Here is a 20,442-nt window from a genome sequence, read left to right as displayed (position 1 = left end):
TTTTTTTTTTTTTTTTTTTTGAGATAGGATCTTGATTTATTGCACAGGCTGGACTGAGTGGTGTAATCATAACTTACTATAGCCTCAACCTTCTGGGCTCGAGTGATCCTCCTGCCTCAGCCTTCTGAGTAGCTGGGACTACAGCACCATTAGTAGCACCATGCTCAGCTAATTTTCTGATTTTGTGGAGACAGGGTCTTATTTTGCACAGACTGGCCTGAAACTCCTGGCTTTAAGTAATCCTCCTGCCTCGGCCTCCCAAACTGCTGGGATTATAACCATGAGCCACTGTGCCTGACTATTTTTACTTTGTTATTACAGGAAATTTCAAACATACACAGATTTTGAGGGAATGGTGTAATGAAACCATCTACCTATCACCTGGTTTCGGGAACAATTACTAATTCCCATCCACCCTTACTTTTACCTATGCCGTCGTCTCTTTCTGCTTCCTCTGGAGTATTTTGTGACAAATTGCTGATAGTGTGTCATTTTTTCTATAAATATTGTAGGAATTATTCCTAAGTGTTTTTTTAAAAGCTCTGTTGAAATAAAGTTAACTAAAAATCACCTGTGTAAAGTGTACAATTAATGGTTTCTAGTATATTTACAGGGTTGTACAACCATCACTATAATTTTAAAACATTTTGGGCTGGACGCGGTGGCTCACACCTGTATTTCCAGCACTTTGGGAGTCCGAGGCTGGTGGATCACCTGAGGTCAGGCGTTCGAGACCAGCCTGGCCAACATGGCAAAACCCTGTCTCTACTGAAAATACAAAAATTAGCCAGTCATGGTGGCACATGTCTGTAATCCCAGCTCCTCAGGAGGCTGAGGCAGCAGAATGGCTTGAACCCAGGAGGCGAGGTTGCAGTGAGCCTAAATCACCCCACTGCACTCCAGCCCGGGTAACAGAGCGAGACTCCATCTCAAAACAATCAATCAAACTTTCTGTCTCTCTAGATTTTTTTTATTCTGTACATTTTATATAAAAACCTGTGGTTTTGGCCAGGTGCAGTGGCTCACACCTGTAATCCCAGCTCTTTGGGATGCCGAGGCAGGTGGATCACCTGACATCAGGGGTTCAAGATCAGCCTGGCTAATAAGGCGAAACCCTGTCTCTACTAAAAATACAAAAATTAGCTGGATGTGGTTGGGGTGGGGGCTTGTAATCCCAGCTACTTGGGAGGCTGAAGCAGGAGAATTGCTTGAACCCGGGAGGTGGAGGTTGCAGTGAGCCGAGATTGCGCCATTGCACTCCAGCCTGGGCGACAAGAGCGAAACTCTGTCTCCAGTAAAATAAAATAAAATAAAAACGTGGTCTTCTGTGCCTAGCTTATATTCACTTAACATAATGAACAGGACTGATCCAAATCGTGGCAGGCATCAGAACGTCATTCCTGTTCGTGACCAAGTAAATGTGCCGTTGTTTGGCTATTCCACATCTTGTTGATCCACCCATCAGTTGATGGCCACGTGGGCTGTTGCCAGTTTTTGGCTATTATGAATAATGCTGCCATGAACATTGGTGTACAGATTTTTCGTGGTCGTATTGTTTCTCTTGGTAAATACCTAGCAGTGGAATTGCTGGGTCATGTTGTATCTCTAACTTTTTGAGGAACCGCTAGGTTGTTTTAATTACCCGTGCCATTTTACATTCCCACCAGTAACGTGTGAGGGTCCCAGTTCCTCCACATCCTTGCCAGCACTTGTCACTGTCTTTTTTTATTACAGCCATCTTAGCTGGTGTGATTTGGCATCTCACTGCTGTTTTGATTTGCATTTCTCTAATGACTGGTGATGTTGAGCATCTTTTCATGTGCTTATTCCAATAATTTTTTAATGTAAAATATGGTCCTTTCCTATTCCCTATTTCTCTCCTTCTAAACACAAAATGAAATAGAACAGTTTGAGAAGTATGAAAAGATTATGTACAATAGTGTGGTCAGAAGATGATCATCTTGTTTGAGGGGTCTTACCTTTTTACTTGTCTTTGAAATTTATAATGTTGTAATATTTGTTTATTTAACACAGATGGTGTGCTGTAGCTTATTTGTGCTACCATATCCTTAGCTGCAAAGTTAAAGAGATGGATCTAAAAAGCATTTGACAAGCTTTTAGCTATATTTAAATTTAGTTGTTTCACTGAATGTACTAGGTGATTATAAAAATTAGGTTTCTCATCATACCTCAGTACTTCACCTAATATCTATGCAAGCCATTTTCCCAACACAGGTGATAGAACTAAGTTATTTAAATGAGCATTTTTAGATGCTATCTTAGTTTGCTATTATGTGAGCCATATTGTCTATTAAGGTAAATAGTTGCCTGTAATTATCTGTTGACTACTAATACTTTCATCTTAGTTCAGAGGGCCAGAATTATACCAGGCTTACATTAAATGCTGGAATAGCTTAGGGTTATCGTAAGTCAAACAGAATTCTATTCACACAAAACCTTTATTCATTGTACTGCTGATTTAAAAATTAACTATGGATTTGCCTGATCAGTTTGGGCATATTTCGGTGGGTAAGCTGTTCTATGTTCATTTTTTAGGTGCTGATGTTGCTAATGTCTGTAATGAAGCTGCGTTGATTGCTGCGAGGCACCTGTCAGATTCCATAAATCAGAAACACTTTGAACAGGCAATTGAGCGAGTGATTGGTGGTAAGGAAACTGAACATAACTCAAGTAGAAAGGCTGATAAAATGAATTTGAGGCCAGGGATTTCTCTGTTTGGGCAAGAACTGAAAGCCAAGAAAGTGTATCCGCCCAGCCCTGGGGCTCACCATACTTGTGTTCTCTTGGTGTCATGGCCCCTCACATGCCTCCCCTGCCTCTCTTCCTTCTTTCCCCACCATCTGCTGCCACCTGCCCTCTGCATGGAGGTCTGTGGTGCTGGGTGAGTTTGAGATGGCAGCTCACAAATGCTTTGCTTGCACAGGCAGCCAGCAGTGAGGTGTCTACCCGTGAATTATACCAATCAAATTTGTTAAAAAGCTCACAGCCTTCCTGTTTACAAAAGTTTCATCACATGGTGCTCTGTGCTAGATACAGGTGATGGTTGTAAAATATCTGTAACAGCCTGGCACGGTGGCTCACGCCTGTAATCCCAGCACTTTGGGAGGCCGAGGTGGGCAGATCACGAGGTCAGGAGTTTGAGACCAGACTGGCCAACATAGTGAAACCCCATCTCTATTAAAAATACAAGTACAGGTGGTAGCGCGTACTTGGAAGTCCCAGCTGCTTGGGAGGCTGAGGCAGGAGAATTGCTTGAACCCGGGAGGCAGAGGTGGTGGTGAGCTGAGATCGCACCACTGCACTCTAGCCTGGGCAACAGAGTGAGACTCCATCTCAAAAAAAAAATAATAATAATAATAGTAATAAAATAACTAACAGGCGTGGAGCTGGAAGTGCTTCCTCAGCCAGCACAGGGGGAGCACGTGTTTTCTTAACATTCCATAGGGCTTCTGATTTAATCCCCAAAGGCAAGTAGCAATTCAAGTCCTTGGGCATTCAAAGGAGGGGGAAGCCCTGCACCAGGCAGAGTTCCACAGAAGAGGAGGGGTGTGCCCCTGGCCCAGGATAGAACTGGGTGTGGCCTGGACGTGACCTGGCAGAATGGACTTGAGGCAGGCTACCTACCCTGTGTGTAGGGAGGGAGAGTAAACTGGTCAGTTTTGGAAAGCCTTGAATGTTAAGCTCAGAGGCTTTTACAGTTTTGTCCTATGGCCAGTATTGAATTAAGGTGGGGTTTTTTGGTTTTGTTTCGTTTTTTGTTTTTTTGAGGCAGGTTCTCATTCTGTCACCCAGGCTGGGGTGCAGTGGCACAATCTCAGCTCACTGCAACCTCTGCCTCCAGGGTTCAAATGAACAGCCTTCCGAGTAGCTGCTATTACAGGCGCCCACCACCATGCCTGGCTGATTTTTGTATTTTTAGTAGAGATGGGGTTTCACCATGTTGGCCAGGCTGGTCTCGATCTCCTGACCTCAGGTGATCTGCCTGCCTCGGCCTCCCAAAGTGCTGGGATTACAGGTGTGAGCCACTAAGTAACATAATGACCAGTGGTATTTTAGGAGAATCAATCTGGCTTTGAAGAGGAGGGAAGCATCTAGAGGCAGAGAACCTTGCAGTCATCACTGTGAGTACCGTGAGCCCACAGCTTAGCATGGGGGAGCACCAGTGACAGCCGTAAAAGAAATGAGGACAGACTTGAGAGACTGCAGGAGCGTGGGGCACTCGCAGAGGCAGCTGGCTCGTAGAGAATGAGCAGTCCTGCCTGTGAGCCAGGGCAGGGTCCCAGGGTGTGCCAGGTGGAGTGAGGTGGGCGACTGGGGCACTTGGAGCCACTTTCCTGGGAGAGAGGGAGTTGCAGAGGAAATGTTACCCAGTGCCCACATTTGGTACGAGGGGAGAGGTGTGTCAGCAGGGTCACAAGTGCTCATGGTGTACCATAAGCACTGAAGGTGCGTCAGCAGACAAGCGAGGAAGATGTGCCAGTAACAGGGACCTGTAGGCTGGAGGGGACAGGAGATGAGGCGCCAGCAGCAGGGCAAGGCACATGGGTGTGGAGGAGGAAGAGGAACTTTGGATTTGGCAGTGAGGGTGTTAGGGTGACTTTTGACAGTTCAGCTGAGTAGAGGGTACAAAACCAGACTAGTGGGGCTTCCAGTGAGGACGTAGAGGCTGGTAGAGCAATGTGGTTCGCCGGGGATAGGTGCTCAGTAAACAATGATTGAATGAATGAATCACCAGACCTCTTATTTTATAAATTTGTTATTGAAAAGAAGAACCTCAGATGATGAGAGTTGTGAATGGAATGAAGCAAAATATAATAATTCACTGTAGAGACAGGTGAAAACTGTGTATTTATGCCTTTTTTTAAGTTAAGGAGAATGATCAGAGAGGGCGGGGCAGAGCAGGCAGCCACCCAGTCGCAGGTTTGGCTCTGAGGCAGTTGCTGGCCCCGCAGGCAGCGTTGTGTAGTGAGATAGGCACTGAGAAAATGAATGACTCCTGAGGTGAACTGTGGGGAAAGGCTTCTGTTTTTACAGATAAGCCAGAAGTGTTCATCGGCAGACAGACTTAACTCCCGTTTTGTAACTTCCCGCCCTGTGGCATGTGTTTCTCTTGGGTTGTGTCATTGGGAACACAGCTTTTGTTTTTGTCTTCCAGTCTTCTTAACATCAGCTGAGAAATTCTCTCAGGTGGATTACCATGAACACGGCAAAACTACTTTTGCCACTGTGTGATGATTTGTTTAGTACAAATAGTGCAGGTAGTTTTTACAGCACAGAGGTACAGAGTGAGGGGCAGAGCCCACCTTGATCCAGGCCAGAGAAGAATCCTGCTCAGACTGGAGTCCGGCCAGCACTGTGGTGGACGTGGGCTCCAGCGCGGGTCTTGTGGGCCCTGTGTCTCTGGGGTTTGCCCTCTGGGTCTGCTCTGCCACTTCTGTGGCTCGCTCTGCGCCCCAGGGCCGGCTGGCTGGGTGAGGGTGCGCCAGCATCAGCCTGGCTGGCTCCATGTGGGGTAGCTCCAGGTCTTGAACTGGCTCCCTGCTTTCTCAGACTCTCCTGCCTTCCGGCAGAATGGACAACAGGTAGTGTCTTACGGCAGGCATCTTCCTGTGCCCAGTATTTGATAATTCTGAACACCTAGACTATGCACTGAGGACCTTTCCAGAGTTTTGGTTTCTGTAATTTTGCGTGTTTTAAAATGACCTCAATGCAGAATTTTATTTTACATTTCAATTTGTTTCCCAAAACACAGGGTGTGTGGCTTAAAAGTGAGAAAGCAGGCCTGGGGATGGGGGAGTGAGTGCATTTTTGCTGTAGTTGTATTTTGAACTTGACCTTTTGCTTTTATTCTGACATTGGGAATTCTATTTGATTTTTAAAAAATTTTTTTAACTTAATTTTTTAATTTTTTTTATTTTTGAGACAGAGTCTCATTCTATAGCCCAGGCTGGAGTCCAGTGGCATGATCTCAGTTCACTGCAACCTCCGCCTCCTGGGTTCAAGTGATTCTCCTGCCCCAGCCTCCCTAGTAGCTGGAAGTACAGGCGCTCACCACCACGCCTGGCTAATTTTGTATTTTTAGTAGAGATGGGGTTTCACCATGTTGGCTAGGCTGGTCTCGAACTCCTCACCTCAAGTGATCGGCCCACCTCAGCCTCCCAAAGTGCTGGGATTACAGGCATGAGCCGCTGCGCCTGGCCTTGATTAGGAATTTTTGGATTGTGATAGGCAGACTCTCTTTCTTTGAAAGACAATTAAGAAAATTGGCCGGGCGCGGTGGCTCAAGCCTGTAATCCCAGCACTTTGGGAGGCCGAGACGGGCAGATCACAAGGTCAGGAGATCGAGACCATCCTTGCTAACACGGTGAAACCCCGTCTCTACTAAAAAATACAAAAAAAAAACTAGCCGGGCGAGGTGGCGGGCGCCTGTAGTCCCAGCTACTCGGGGGGCTGAGGCAGGAGAATGGCGTGAACCCGAAAGGCGGAGCTTGCAGTGAACCGAGATCCGGCCACCGCACTCCAGCCTGGGTGACAGAGCGAGACTCCGTCTCAAAAAATAAATAAATAAATAAATAAATAAATAAAAAGGCAAGCCACACCCTCTGAAAATACTTGCAGTACATATAAAGGACAATATATATGTACTGCATATATGTATATATAAAGGACGATATATAGGTATGTGTATATATATATAATATTGTCCTTGATATGTACTGCAAGGACTTATATCTCCAAACCCCATTTTAGGTAAGGCAATGTATAGCACTGTATAATTGTCTTTTAATGTCAGTGTCACTAAAATGGTGGCTTGGGTTTTTTTGTTCTTATTTTGTTAGGCTTAGAGAAAAAAACGCAGGTTCTGCAGCCTGAGGAGAAGAAGACCGTGGCATACCATGAAGCAGGCCACGCGGTTGCCGGCTGGTATCTGGAGCACGCAGACCCGCTTTTAAAGGTGAAGCAGGGTGGCTGCACTAGGCAGCCAGAGCACGTGTGAGCGGCTGCTCGCTGCAGCCACTCAAGAAGCAAGATACACTCCTGCAAAGGAGAATGAAATGATATTTAGAAGGCTTTAGCCAAAACTTCTGGTAACCATGGTTGTACAAACTGTCCCATAGATAAATATCAAATTTGGACAGAAAATTATTTAAAGGGACCACAGAGTATCCAAAAGCAGGCCAGAGCTGGAGGAGAGTTTGCTCCTATAAAGCAACAGCTACAGTGGATTTGAACTGGGAGCCTGTGGCTTTCTTACCTGAGGGTTTTTCATAATCTCCACACTACAGTGGCATGCGACATAGGCTTTACTATCCTGAGGTGGTAGAGGAGATAGTCCAGGACTTGAAGAACACTGGAAATTTAACAGGAAAATCCCAGAAGCAAGAAAACTACCAAGGGGCAAGGCCCGAATCTGAGTAAGAACTGCCCAAATCCCAGGCCAACCACTAAACTACACATGCACAGTAGCAATCCCAGAGAACCCGGCAAAAGGGTTGTAGGGACCGGCCCTACAGGGTCTGTGGGTTTTTCTCCTCATGTGTGGAGTTGAGATTGTAGAAATAAAGACACAAGACAAAGAGAAGAAAAGACAGCTGAGCCCGGGGGACAACTACCACCGAGATGCAGAGACCAGTAGTGGCCCCGAATGCCAGGCTGCGCTGTTATTTATTGGATACAATACCAGGGGGCAGGGTAAGGCGTGTGAGTCATCTCCAATGATAGACAAGGTCACGTGAGTCACATGTCCCCTGGACAGGGGGCCCTTCCCTGTTTGGCGGCCGAGGCAGAGAGAGAGAGGAGACAGCTTACGCCATTACTTCTGCATTTCAAAGACTTTTAGTACTTTCACTAATTCTGCTACTGCTGTTTAAAAGGCAGAGCCAGGTGTACAGGGTAGAACATGAAAGTAGACCAGGAGCATGACCACTGACACACAGCATCACAGAGAGACGGTTAGGCCTCCGGATAACTGTGGGCGGTTCCACAAGAGGTGGTGGAGCAGAGTATTCTCTAACTCGCAAAGTAACGGATGCCTTTTCTAGGCACTGACGCTACCGCTAGACCAAGGTCCTCTCGGTAATGGGTGGAACAGTGTAAGTTACTCACCCCAATAGTAAGACTGTGTGCAGCTACAGTGATGAGAGTGTGGTGCTGGTAGGAGGACTGGCACGCAGGCCAGTGGGATGGAATGGAGCCTGGAAAGTGAACCACAAACTTTTGGTTCATTGATTTCCAACAGAGGTACCAGGATGATTCAAGGGGGAGGAATTGTCTTATCTACAGGTGGTTCCGGCAAGAGTATTCACAGGAAAAATGGTGAACATTAACCCTTGCATCATATGCAAAAAATTATTTGAAATCATAAAAACTAAAACCATAAAACTTTAGGAGAAAATATAGGTAAAAATCTTTGTGGCCTTGAGTATGCAGAAATTTCTTGGGACACAAAAAGCATGAGCCACAAAAGAAAAAGTTGACAAATGGGATCTCATCAAAATTTAAGACTCTCTTTCTTTGAAAGACCAGATTGAGAAAATAAAAAGGCAAGCCACACCCTCTGAAAATACTTGCAGTACATATATAGGACAGTATGTGTGTGTGTGTATATATATATGTGCAGTACATATATATTGTCGTTTATATGTACTGCAAGGACTTGTATCTAGAACATATAAAGAACTCTTAGGCCGGGCGCGGTGGCTCAAGCCTGTAATCCCAGCACTTTGGGAGGCCGAGACGGGCGGATCACGAGGTCAGGAGATCGAGACCATCCTGGCTAACACGGTGAAACCCCGTCTCTACTAAAAAAATACAAAAAACTAGCCGGGCCCGGTGGCGGGCGTCTGTAGTCCCAGCTACTCGGGAGGCTGAGGCAGGAGAATGGCGGGAACCCGGGAGGCGGAGCTTGCAGTGAGCTGAGATCGGGCCACTGCACTCCAGCCTGGGCGGCAGATCGAGACTCCGTCTCAAAAAAAAAAAAAAAAAGAACTCTTAGAATTCAATAATAAGAAAACAGCCCAGTAAAACAGTGGGTGAAAGATTTAAACATGCATTTCCCAGACGGTATATGAGTGGGCATTAAGCATACACAGGGTATATCATTATTCATCAGGGACATGCAAATTCACCCGTAATGAGCTACTTGAACATACTTCCTGGAATGGTTAAAATGAAAAAGAGACAGTCTTCATTGTTCATAAGGATATGGAGCAGTTGAAATGCACGCATGTTGTTGACAGGAATGTAAAATGGGGCCGGATGCAGTAGCTCACGCCTGTGATCCTCGCACTTTGGGAGGCCGAGGCGGGCAGATTGCTGGAGGTTCGGAGTTTGAGACCAGCCTGGCCAACATGGCAAAACCCGTCTCTGGTACAAATAGAAAAATTAGCCAGACGTGGTGAACACCTATAGTCCCAGCTACTCGGGAGACTGAGGCAGGAGAATCACTGGAATCTGGGAGGATCACTTGAACCCAAGAGGCGGAGGCTGCAGTGAGCAGAGATCGTGCCACTGTACTCCAGCCCAGGGGACAGAATGAGACTCTGCCAAAAAAAGGAATGTAAAATGGTACCATTGTTTTGGAAAACAGTTTGGCAGTTTCTTATAAAGGTAGACGAACACTTCCATGTGACCAAACAATTCGACTCTTATTTCCCCAAGAGAAACAAAAACCTGTGTCCACGCAAAGACTGTTACTGCTTTATTTATAGTATCAGTAAACTGAAAATGACCCTGACTTGCATCAAGAATGAAACGGATATTTGGTATGTTTGTAGCAGTGGAGTGCCACACAGCAGTAAAAATAAAAATGAATGACTATTAATACACACAACAGTATCTATGGATCTCAAAAACAGGGAAAGAGACCAAACACAATGAAGTATGTGCCATACGATTTCATTTATTTGCAGTTCTGGAAGCTAAACTAATCCATAGGGACAGAAAGCGTGTCTGTGGTTGTCTGAGGTTGGGTGTGGAGAGAAAGACTCTACCAATGGGTGCAAGGGAACTTTCTGGGCATGAGAATATTCTGTATCTTAATTGTGGCTTGACATTATGTTTGTCAAAACTCATTGAACTCTACACTTCACATGGGTGCATTTAACCATATATGTCATCTCTCAATAAACTGAATTTTTTTTTTTTTGAGACGGAGTCTTGCTCTATCACCCAGGCTGGAGTGTATTGGTGCCATCTCCGCCCACTGCAAGTCAGTCCACCGCCTCCCGGGTTCACACCATTCTCCTGCCTCAGCCTCCCTAGAAGCTGGGACTACAGGCGCCCACCACCACGCCCAGCTAATTGTTTTGTATTTTCAGTAGAGACGGGGTTTCACTGTGTTCGCCAGGATGGCCTCGATCTCCTGACCTCGTGATCTGCCCGCCTCGGCCTCCCAAAGTGCTGGGATCACAGGCGTGAGCCACCGCGCCCGGCCAATAAACTGAATTTTTTTAAAATTAAGGGAATTTACGTATTTGCAAAAGAGGACTGGAAAGGAAAGGCCGCCGAGCATCCTGGCCTGCTGCACCCTCCTGCCTTTGAGGGAGGATGTGGCCACGTCCGACAGCAGAGTTGAAGGAAGCCCGCACGCTCGCACAGCATCAGAACCGTCAGAATGTCAAGATGGAATACTTTCAATTCAGTTTTACAAAAAGACAAGAAATTGGGCCGGGCGCGGTGGCTCACGCCTGTAATCCCAGCACTTTGGGAGGCTGAGGCGGGCGTATCACAAGGTCAGGAGATCGAGACCATCCTGGCGAACACGATGAAACCCCGTCTCTACTAAAAATACAAAACAATTAGCCAGGCATGGTGGCGGGCGCCTATAGTCCCAGCTACTTGGGAGGCTGAGGCAGGAGAATGGTGTGAACTTGGGAGGCAGAGCTTGCAATGAGCCGAGATTGTGCCACTGCACTGCAGCCTGGGCAAGAGAGCAAGACTCCGTCTCAAAAAAAAAAAAAAAAAAAAGATTTGCTGGGTATGGTGGCACATGCCTGTAATCCTAGCACTTTGGGAGGTCAGGGTGGGAGAAATGCTTGAAGTCAGGAGTTTAAGACCATCCCGGGTAGCAAAGTGAGGCCCTGTTTTTATTTAAAAAAAAAAAAAAAAAAGCCACTTAGAACTCGAAGGTGAAGCTGGGCACAGTGGCTCATGCCTGTAATCCCAGCACTTTGGGAGGCTGAGGCAGGAGGATCACGAGGTCAGGAGTTCGAGACCAGCCTGACCAACATGGTGAAACCCTTCTCTACTAAAAATACAAAAATTAACTGGGCCTGGTGGTGGGCACCTGTGATCTGAGCTACTCAGGGGCTGAGGCAGAAGAACTGCTTGAACCTGGGAGGTGGAGGTTGCAGTGAGTTGAGATCCTGCCACTGCAGTCTAGCCTGGGCAACAGAGCAACTCAATCTCAAAAACAAAAACAGCAACAAAAATCTAAGGTGAAACTCTCCTGAGAGAAAATATCCCTCCTGAGCAGTCACTGCTACTAGATCACATCCCACTGAGGCTGATGGACTGTGCGGCTGTTGTGCTTATTTTTAGTCACTGAGTTCATCTGTTTATACACAGATGTTTTGATCAAGTCTTCATCTGTAGTAGGATCTTCAACACTGTGTTTTCTACTTACCAGGTATCCATCATCCCACGTGGCAAAGGACTAGGTTATGCTCAGTATTTACCAAAAGAACAATACCTCTATACCAAAGAGCAGCTCTTGGATAGGATGTGTATGACCTTAGGTGGTCGAGTCTCTGAAGAAATCTTCTTTGGAAGAATTACAACTGGTGCTCAAGATGACTTGAGAAAAGTAACGCAGAGTGCATATGCCCAAGTGAGTATATGAAGGAGGGCGTTTCCTCCTCATTTGTTCATATTTGCATGAGAAATTGACATTCCATGAATGGCTCTGAAACAATATTATTGTTGCTTCACTGTTTTAGGCTTTTTAGGCAAGGATTATCTCTTAAAAGAAGTCCATGTTTAAAGCAATTAAAACTTATGAAGAGAAACTTTTTTTTTTTTAGAGACACAGTCTTCCTCTGTCACCCAGGCTGCAGTGCAGTGGCTCTATCTTGGCTCACTGCAACCTCGGCCTCCCGGGTTCAAGCGATTCTCCTGCGTCAGCCTCCTAAGTTGCTGGGATTACAGGCACACGCCACCATGCCTGGCTAAATTTTTTTTTTGATACAGAGTTTTGCTCTTGTTGCTCAGGCTAGAGTACAGTGGTGCAGTCTCGGCTCACCGCAACTTCCACTTCCCAGGTTCAAGCCATTCTCCTGCCTCAGCCTCTCGAGCAGCTGTTACTACAGGCATGCGCCACCATACCCGGCTAGTTTTGTATTTTTAATAGAGACGGGGTTTCTCCATGTTGGTCAGGCTGGTCTTGGACTCCCGACCTCAGGTGATCCGCCCTCCTCCGCCTCTCAAAAGTGCTGGGATTACAGGCATGAGCCACTGCGCTTGGCTGAGAAACTTTTTTTTTGAGACCGAGTCTTGCTCTGTTGCCCAGGCTGGAGTGCAGTGGCACCATCTTGGCTCACTGCAAGCCCCACCTCTTGGGTTCATGCCATTCTCCTGCCTCAGCCTCCCGAGTAGCTGGGACCACAGGCGCCTGCCACCACGCCCAGCTACTTTTTTGTATTTTTAGTGGAGGGGTTTCACTGTGTTAGCCAGGATGGTCTCGATCTCCTGACCTCGTGATCTGCCTGCCTCAGCCTCCCAAAGTGCTGGGATTACAGGCGTGAGCCACTGCGCCCGGCCCTGAGAAACCTTTTTTTAGTACAATATTTAAAGTTTATTTCAGGCCGGGTGTGGTGGCTTTGATACGTATTTTTTTCTAGCACCTCATTGAAGCTTTTCTAGCTGTGATTTAAGTAGATCTTTCATATCATGTGTCATTTCCCTGATTTCTTTTTTTTTTTTTTTTTTTTTTTTTCTTTTTTTTTTTTTGAGACGGAGTCTCGCTCTGTCGCCCGGGCTGGAGTGCAGTGGCCGGATCTCAGCTCACTGCAAGCTCCGCCTCCCGGGTTTACGCCATTCTCCTGCCTCAGCCTCCCAAATAGCTGGGACTACAGGCGCCCGCCACTTCGCCCGGCTAGTTTTTTGTATTTTTTTTAGTAGAGACGGGGTTTCACCGTGTTAGCCAGGATGGTCTCGATCTCCTGACCTCGTGATCCGCCCGCCTCGGCCTCCCAGAGTGCTGGGATTACAGGCTTGAGCCACCGCGCCTGGCCTCCCTGATTTCTTTTAGCCTGTTTTGAAGTACTAAGATATGAATTTCCTCTGTAGTATTGACACATCTTTTCATCCCACTTTTCTTATCTGGAGACATTATTCAGCTGATTTTTTTCTTATAACTTTATAAGGGATTTTTCTATTGCCTATTTTTACATGAAATTTGTTTTGCTGCTCTCTTAGGCGGGAGGAGGTCCAGGAGTTTTTCGGGCTGTGTTCGTGAAGTGTTAGGAATGTGGTTTCCTCCCTTCGAGCACCCCTGGCTATTTTTGATCCCACTCTTATCTGGGCCTTCTCTTTTTTCCAGTCAGTTTGGGTCTTACTTGCAGAAGCGCCTCCTGTGTGGTGCTGAGGAGTTTTGGGGGCTCGTGGGTCCACACTGGATGAGCCTCTTCAGACTGTCCCCTGGGCCCCATGGACTCGGTGAACGGGGAAATGCAGGTGTCCTTCCAGTCTCACGTGTTCGCAGCGTGAGTGGCGTACCACCCTTCCTGGGAAGAACCTGTTGGCAGCTGGGGGTTCTGTTTCTTCAGGTCTGTCAGATGCTTCTTGCTTCTTCTCTGCTTTCCCTTGTACAGATAGTAATATCAGGCCAGGCTCGGTGGCTCACGCCTGTAATCCCAGCACTTTGGGAAGCTGAGGTGGGAGGATATTTTGAGCCCAGGAGGTCAACGCTGCAGTGAGCTATGATCATGCACTGCATTCCAGCCTGGGCGACAGAACAAAACCCTGTCTCAAAACAAAAAGAAACCAGGTAGTGGCTGGGCAGGGTGGCTCACGCCTGTAATCCCAGCACTTTGGGAGGCCGAGGCGGGCAGATCACCTGAGGTTAGGAGTTCAAGACCAGCCTGGCCAACATGACGGAAACCCATCTCTACTAAAAATAGAAAAATTAGCTGGGAGTGGTGGCGGATGCCTATAATCCCAGCTACTTGGGAGGCTGAGGCACGAGAATTGCTTGAACTCGGGACGTAGAGGTTGCAATGAACCAAGATGGTGCTGCTGCACTACAACCTGGGCGACAGACCGACTGCCTAAAAAGAAAAAAAAAAGAAACCAGGTAGTAATGTCATAGTTGTTGGGATCTGCATTCTAACTTTGTTGTGGGTGTTATGCCTGGGCTTCTGGCTCTGTTTCTAGTTGTGAGTTTAAAGCACCGTGCTGCTGTTGCTGGCTACACAGAGCACCCTTGTGCACTTTAGCTGGCTCGGGCTGCTGTGCAGATTTTGTCTGGTTGAACAGCAATCATATATAACCACCGCTAATCATGTATTTTTCAGATTGTTCAGTTTGGCATGAATGAAAAGGTTGGGCAAATCTCCTTTGACCTCCCACGTCAGGGGGACATGGTATTGGAGAAACCTTACAGTGAAGCCACTGCAAGATTGATAGATGATGAAGTACGAATCCTTATTAATGATGCTTATAAAAGAACAGTAGCTCTTCTCACAGAGAAGAAAGCCGACGTGGAGAAGGTAGGTGCCAGTTGTGGGAATAATTATTTACAGTTTTGCAAAAAAAGATTGAAGTGATAGATGGACTCTTTTGGTTGGATTGTAGACTGCAGAATTGCCTCTCTCTGGCTCACCCATAGGTCCATTCATTCTGATGTTTCATTGTCTGCTCTGTCTTCATGGGGGGGGGTTGCAATGTGGTGGTGAACAGAAGTTGACACTGTCCCGGCTCCTGTGACTCTTAGGAATATGACTGAATGGTTAATGAAGTCTGTCAGTAACCACAAAGTAAACAAATCAGGACTCCCTCACCAGATAGTTCACAGTACTCCTAATGAGAAGCATGATTGCCTGGTTTACCATTGTTTTTCACCTCGAAAATAAATAGGTAGTGAAAGATGAAAGGGCAAGTAAAAGACGCAGCCGAACTGATAAGTAGGAAATTGGTGCGTGAACATTACCTTACTTGTGGCTTGCTCCTGAGTTTCCACGAGAAAGCATTGTGTTTGTCGTCGTCGTGTCTCATTTGATAGCACCTACAAAAGGAAGGGACCCTTTCTGAACTCAGTGGATTTCTCACATTTGGTAACCTCTCAATTTTCCAGAGTCCAGGTGAAAAAAAATTAGAATTTAAAAAAACTTTGAATATTCTGTACTCTAATGAGAAAAGCACAAATGAAAAAGCCTTTTATAAGGGATTGACACAGCTACCTAATAGATTCATTTTGCCTGCAGCCCAGGTACAGCCAGTTTCTCAAGACAGGGGAATTGCAGTAGAGAAAGAGCTTAATTCATGCAGAGCTGACCGAATGGCAGCCTGGAGTTATTAGTATTACTCAAATCAGTCTCCGTGGAGACCAGGGCTTTTCAAGAACAGTTTGGCGGGTAAGGGCCAGGGAGTGGTGAATGCTGTTTGAATGGGGCGGGGCGGAGGTGAAGTCATAGGGCGTGAAAGCTGTCCTCCTGTGCGAGTCAGTTCCTGGAGGGGGGCACAGGACCAGTTGGTGAGCCCAGGTGGAGCCATTGGTTGTCAGAAATGCAAAAAGCTGAAAAGCTATCTCAAAAGGCCAAGCCTTAGTTTTACAATAGAGATGTTATTATCTGCAGGAGTAATTGGGGAAGTTGCAAATCTGACCTCCAGAATAATGGCTGGTAATTACTTAACCATGCCTACATCTTAGTAGAATTCAGGCTCCTCTCATCCTCCTAACTTGGTGGCCTTTCATTAGTTTTACAAGGGCAGTTTAGTTTTGGGGAAGTATTATTATCATTTAAACTATAAATTCCTCCCGAAGTTAATTTGGACCACACCTGGGAAAGAGCGAGGAGAGTGTGTGAGGATAGAAGCAAGAGGCAGTCAGCCATGCCAAATTTGTCTTCCTGTTATAATTTTGCAAAGGCAGTTTCACTAAGATTGTGCTGTTCAGTCAGCAAGTCTTCAAGAAGCTATGTTAGGCGATGCAGAAGAATCCATGCTGTCAGTTTACAAAAGTGTGCAGTGAAATGAGTGGGCGCCAGCATCCCCAAAACGCCGGAAAGCATACAGCAGGGCTTTGAGGAAGGAAAATCCAGCATGGGCAGAGGGGTCCAGGAAGGCTCTGTAGGAGATAGGGCCGAGGTACCCAGAAGGATGAGCAGGTAACAGAGCAGAAGGAAGGGGAAGGAGGAGTGTGCGGCGTGGAGCCCGGGGGCAGCCCTGAGCCTGCTGCAGTTGCGGGTGGTGGACCCTGTAGACCCAAGAGGGGCTGAGACAGAGCTCTGTCAGCTTAGAGGTTTGTTTTGTCAAAGTTGAGGATATACCCAGGGAAAAAGAAACACCAGTTATAGTGGGATCTGTGGCCTTTGCTTTTTCCATAGAGAGCTTTGAGGGCTTGAATATTTAAATGGGAAAGAGTGGCAGGAAGGGAAGGAGGAAGAGAAAAAAGGGGAGGGTAGGCGGTGAGGTGAGCGGTTGCATTCACTGAACCACGTGACACGTGAAAGGAGGGGTAGAGGGATGTCAGTTACGCATGCATCTCTTGTTCAGTAAATCCGCATTTTACATGCAATAAAGTAAACATAGAGTAGAAGAAGGAGTCAAATACGCATTTGTCTCAGGTTATCAGAGGGTTGACTTCTGGTCTGGTGTTTGTCTGTTCCTGTGAGATAAGCTGTTAACTTACATTGTCAGGGTGAGGTCCAGCAGAACTTTGTTTCAGGGTAAAGGTTTTAGGGCCCACAAGGAATTTCCTTATGAGCAATGAGTGGGGGAGGACGCCTGGGGAGATAAATGGTTCTGTCTTTGCAACCATCTCTTTAAGAACAAAAAGGAAGGCAGTTCTTGTGCAGTTTCCAAGCTTAACTTTTCCCCTTGGCATAATGAGTTTAGAGTCCCTAGATTTTATTTTCCTGTCACAAGTCCCAGGCCCTCCAGAGCTAGGTAGAAAGCTGAGGCATACAGCTTTAGAAGTAGAAGTGATCTTAAAAATGATCGCTGGGCGCAGTGGCTCACGCCTGTAATCCCAGCACTTTGGGAGGCCAAGGCGGGCAGATCACGAGGTCAGGAGATCGAGACCATCTTGGCTAACACGGTAAAACCCCATCTCTACTAAAAATGCAAAAAAAAATTAGCCGGGCGTGGTGGCGGGCGCCTGTAGTCGCAGCTATTCGGGAGGTTGAGGCAGGAGAATGGCATGAACCTGGGAGGCGGAGCTTGCAGTGAGCCGAGATCGCGCCACTGCACTCCAGCCTGGGCGACAGAGCGAAACTCCATCTCCAAAAAAAAAAAAAAAAAAAAAAAAGATCTAACCCAGCCTCCTTATTTTATAGTAGTTCTTAATTAGTCCTTAAAGAATCTTGAGCAGAATGATGAAAGATAATTTCAGGAGAGTGTGGTGGCAGCATGCCAGCTATATTGGAACAGGAACACAGACCAGACCAGCTTGGAAGCAGCGGAGCATCTCAACACTCCTCAGGTGGTGCCTGCAGGGATGGTCATGGAAATAAAAAGGCAAAGGCAGAGCTGGAAAACCAGGACTTCATAGAGAACGAAAGAGAAGAAAGCCTGAGAATGACTCCAAGGCATCCCTGGGCACGGGGAGGAAAGGGAGTGATAAAGGGTTTGGTCTCAACACCCAAGAGAATTTGAGCAAGGCGCATTTGAAATCGAAATATGAACAGGGGTCGGGGTTGCCAGATAGCCAGGTGTTGAGCTGTGAAAGACAGGAAGGCAGAAGAGCCCGGTGCAGATGAGCTCTCTGTGAGGCACTGAGGAGGTCTGCAGTGCTGTGAGAATCTCTCCAGTTATCCTGCCCATCCACAGTCCCAGTGCCTATACTCACACAACTCACGCTGCACAACCAAGGTCTGTTTATTGAAAGGAGAATTGGGTTAGCATGGTGAGGCTCTTGAAACACTAAGTTTTGAAGTACTTTCTGGTCCATCAGAGAAAATGAGCCACGTGCAGAATACTGCAGAGCCAGCCAGGAGGTAGGGAGGCTATGGAGAAGAGAGGGGCTGGGGCCTGTGCTCCTGAAACCATTACCTGGCAGACTCTGCGAGGGCATGGAGTGCGCACCTGAGGGCTTGCCAGCATTCACCCAGCACCTGTGTACCAGGCACTGCCTGAGGCTTCCTTTCTGAAAACCCTGTGACCTCATGAGGTGGCTAACATTAGTGACCTCTTACCTCAGTTTCAGGTGAAGAAGCTGTTACGGAGAGAGATCAGTAGCTTTGCTTAGGGTCATACAGTGGGTAAGCGGCAGAGCCAGGGTCTGACCCAAGTGTCCTGCCTGCAGAGCCCTGGTGGTTCCCCTCTCCTTGAGCCTGTGCGGCCCTGCTAGGCAGCTGCAGAGGGCTGCTGAGCACATGGTGGCCACTGCGAATCGAGACCTGTTATGTGTCAGGTGCATGCTGGTTACTGAAGATGCAGCATGAAGAAAGGAATGTAAAAAAACCTCGATCATGTTTTGTATCATCACATGTTGAAATAATATTTTGGCCAGGCACTGTGGCACATGTCTATAGTCCCAGCACTTTGGGAGGCTGAGGTGGGTGGATCAGTTGAGCCCAGGAATTGGAGACTAGCCTGGGCAACATGGTGAAACCCCATCTCTACTAAAAATATTAAAAATGAGCCTGGTATGGTGGCGTGTACCTGTAATCCCAGCCACTTGGAGGCTGAGGTGGGAGGATCACCTGAGTCCAGGAACTTGAGGCTAGAGGCTACAGTGAGCTGTGATCACGCCACTGCGTTCCAGCCTGGGTGACCAGTGAGACCCTGTTTCAGGGGAAAAATATATATATACACATATATACACACACACATATATGTGTGTATATATATGTTTTTGATATATTGGATTAAATTATTGAAATTTAAGTGATCACCCACAACTATGGTGTGTGTGTATAAGCAAATTGAGAATTAAAAATTGTCTAAGAAGGAATCCTAAAGCTTTTTTTTTCCTTACGTATATGCAGACAATATATTTTAAAAATCAGAGCATTGGCCGGGCGCGGTGGCTCAAGCCTGTAATCCCAGCACTTTGGGAGGCCGAGACGGGCGGATCACGAGGTCAGGAGATCGAGACCATCCTGGTTAACACGGTGAAACCCCGTCTCTACTAAAAAATACAAAAAACTAGCCGGCCGAGGTGGCGGACGCCTGTAGTCCCAGCTACTCGGGAGGCGGAGGCAGGAGAATGGCGTGAACCCGGGAGGCGGAGCTTGCAGTGAGCTGAGATCCAGCCACTGCACTCCAGCCTGGGTGACAGCGCGAGACTCCGTCTCAAAAAAAAAAAAAAAAAATCAGAGCATTATAGTATTCTGGTTTTGTAAACAATCCTAACCTTTTAGAGATGTAGATTAAAAAAAAATATATATATATATGGATAAAATGATATGACATCTGGGATTTTCTTAAAAATAATCTAGACAGTTGAAACAAGAATGTTTCTAAATTGATCACTGTTGATAGTGGTTACATAGGGATTATCCATTCTTTCCAGTTTTATACCTATTTGAAGCATTTTATAATATTTTTTAAAACTGAAAAGATAAGAAAACTTTCATAATTTTATATCTTTAAAAACATAACATTTATTGCAAACTACAGATAGATTAAATTTCAAAGTAAGGGGTTATCTCAAGAAATAAGTCCACACCTGTAATCCCAGCACTTTGAGGGGCTGAAGCAGCGGGATCACCTGAGGTAGGAGTTCGAGAACAGCCTGGCCAACGTGGTGAAACCCCGTCTCTACTAAAAATACAAAAAATAAGCCAAGCATGGTGGTGGATGCCTATAATCCCAGCTACTTGGGAGGCTAAGGCAAGAGAATTGCTTGAACCTGGGAGGCGGAGGTTGCAGTGAGCCAACATTGCACCATTGCACTCCAGCCCAGGAGACAGAGTGAGACTGTCTCAAAAAAGAAAAAAAGAAATGTTATTTTATGAGATGAGCTTATAATTTAAACTGCTTAATTTTCTTTACACTAGGCAGATGATCTAACAAACACTGTTCCCTCCTCTCATGATACCATCGCACCTCCGTGTGTGTAATCCAGTAGAGGACCCTTTTCTGTAGCCTGTAAAACATGTAGTGTCAAATGTATGGTGCAGCTATAACAAATGAATAGAACTTCAAAGTAAACTATTGTCACATTAACCTTCCTGCCTTCATTTTGTATCTCTGCCTTTGTTTATAAATATATATGTGTGTGTGTGTGTGTGTGTGTGTGTGTGTGTGTGTGTGTAT

The 20,442-nt window shown here is 46.4% G+C and overlaps 2 protein-coding genes across 3 annotated transcripts in view; one reads left to right on the top strand and one right to left on the bottom strand.

Annotated features, from left to right (window-relative positions):
• Nucleotides 1-20,442, bottom strand: part of PRELID3A (PRELI domain containing 3A) — a 182,047-nt gene that overhangs the window by 70,823 nt on the left and 90,782 nt on the right. The window lies entirely within an intron of this gene.
• The window catches only part of AFG3L2 (AFG3 like matrix AAA peptidase subunit 2), a 50,082-nt gene that overhangs the window by 26,807 nt on the left and 2,833 nt on the right, over nucleotides 1-20,442 (top strand). For both annotated transcript variants that reach the window (XM_050767553.1, XM_050767554.1), the window contains exons 13-16: nucleotides 2,557-2,667; nucleotides 6,861-6,976; nucleotides 11,651-11,851; nucleotides 14,535-14,729. In XM_050767553.1, coding sequence (XP_050623510.1) covers nucleotides 2,557-2,667; nucleotides 6,861-6,976; nucleotides 11,651-11,851; nucleotides 14,535-14,729 — 623 coding nt within the window. The remainder of the gene's footprint in view (nucleotides 1-2,556; nucleotides 2,668-6,860; nucleotides 6,977-11,650; nucleotides 11,852-14,534; nucleotides 14,730-20,442) is intronic.

The sequence above is a fragment of the Macaca thibetana genome, chromosome 18 (assembly GCF_024542745.1).
Source record: "Macaca thibetana thibetana isolate TM-01 chromosome 18, ASM2454274v1, whole genome shotgun sequence".
NCBI classification, from domain to species: Eukaryota; Metazoa; Chordata; class Mammalia; order Primates; family Cercopithecidae; genus Macaca; species Macaca thibetana.
The sequence above is the reverse complement of the archived record's forward strand: the minus strand, read 5'-3'. Positions and strand labels throughout refer to the sequence as shown.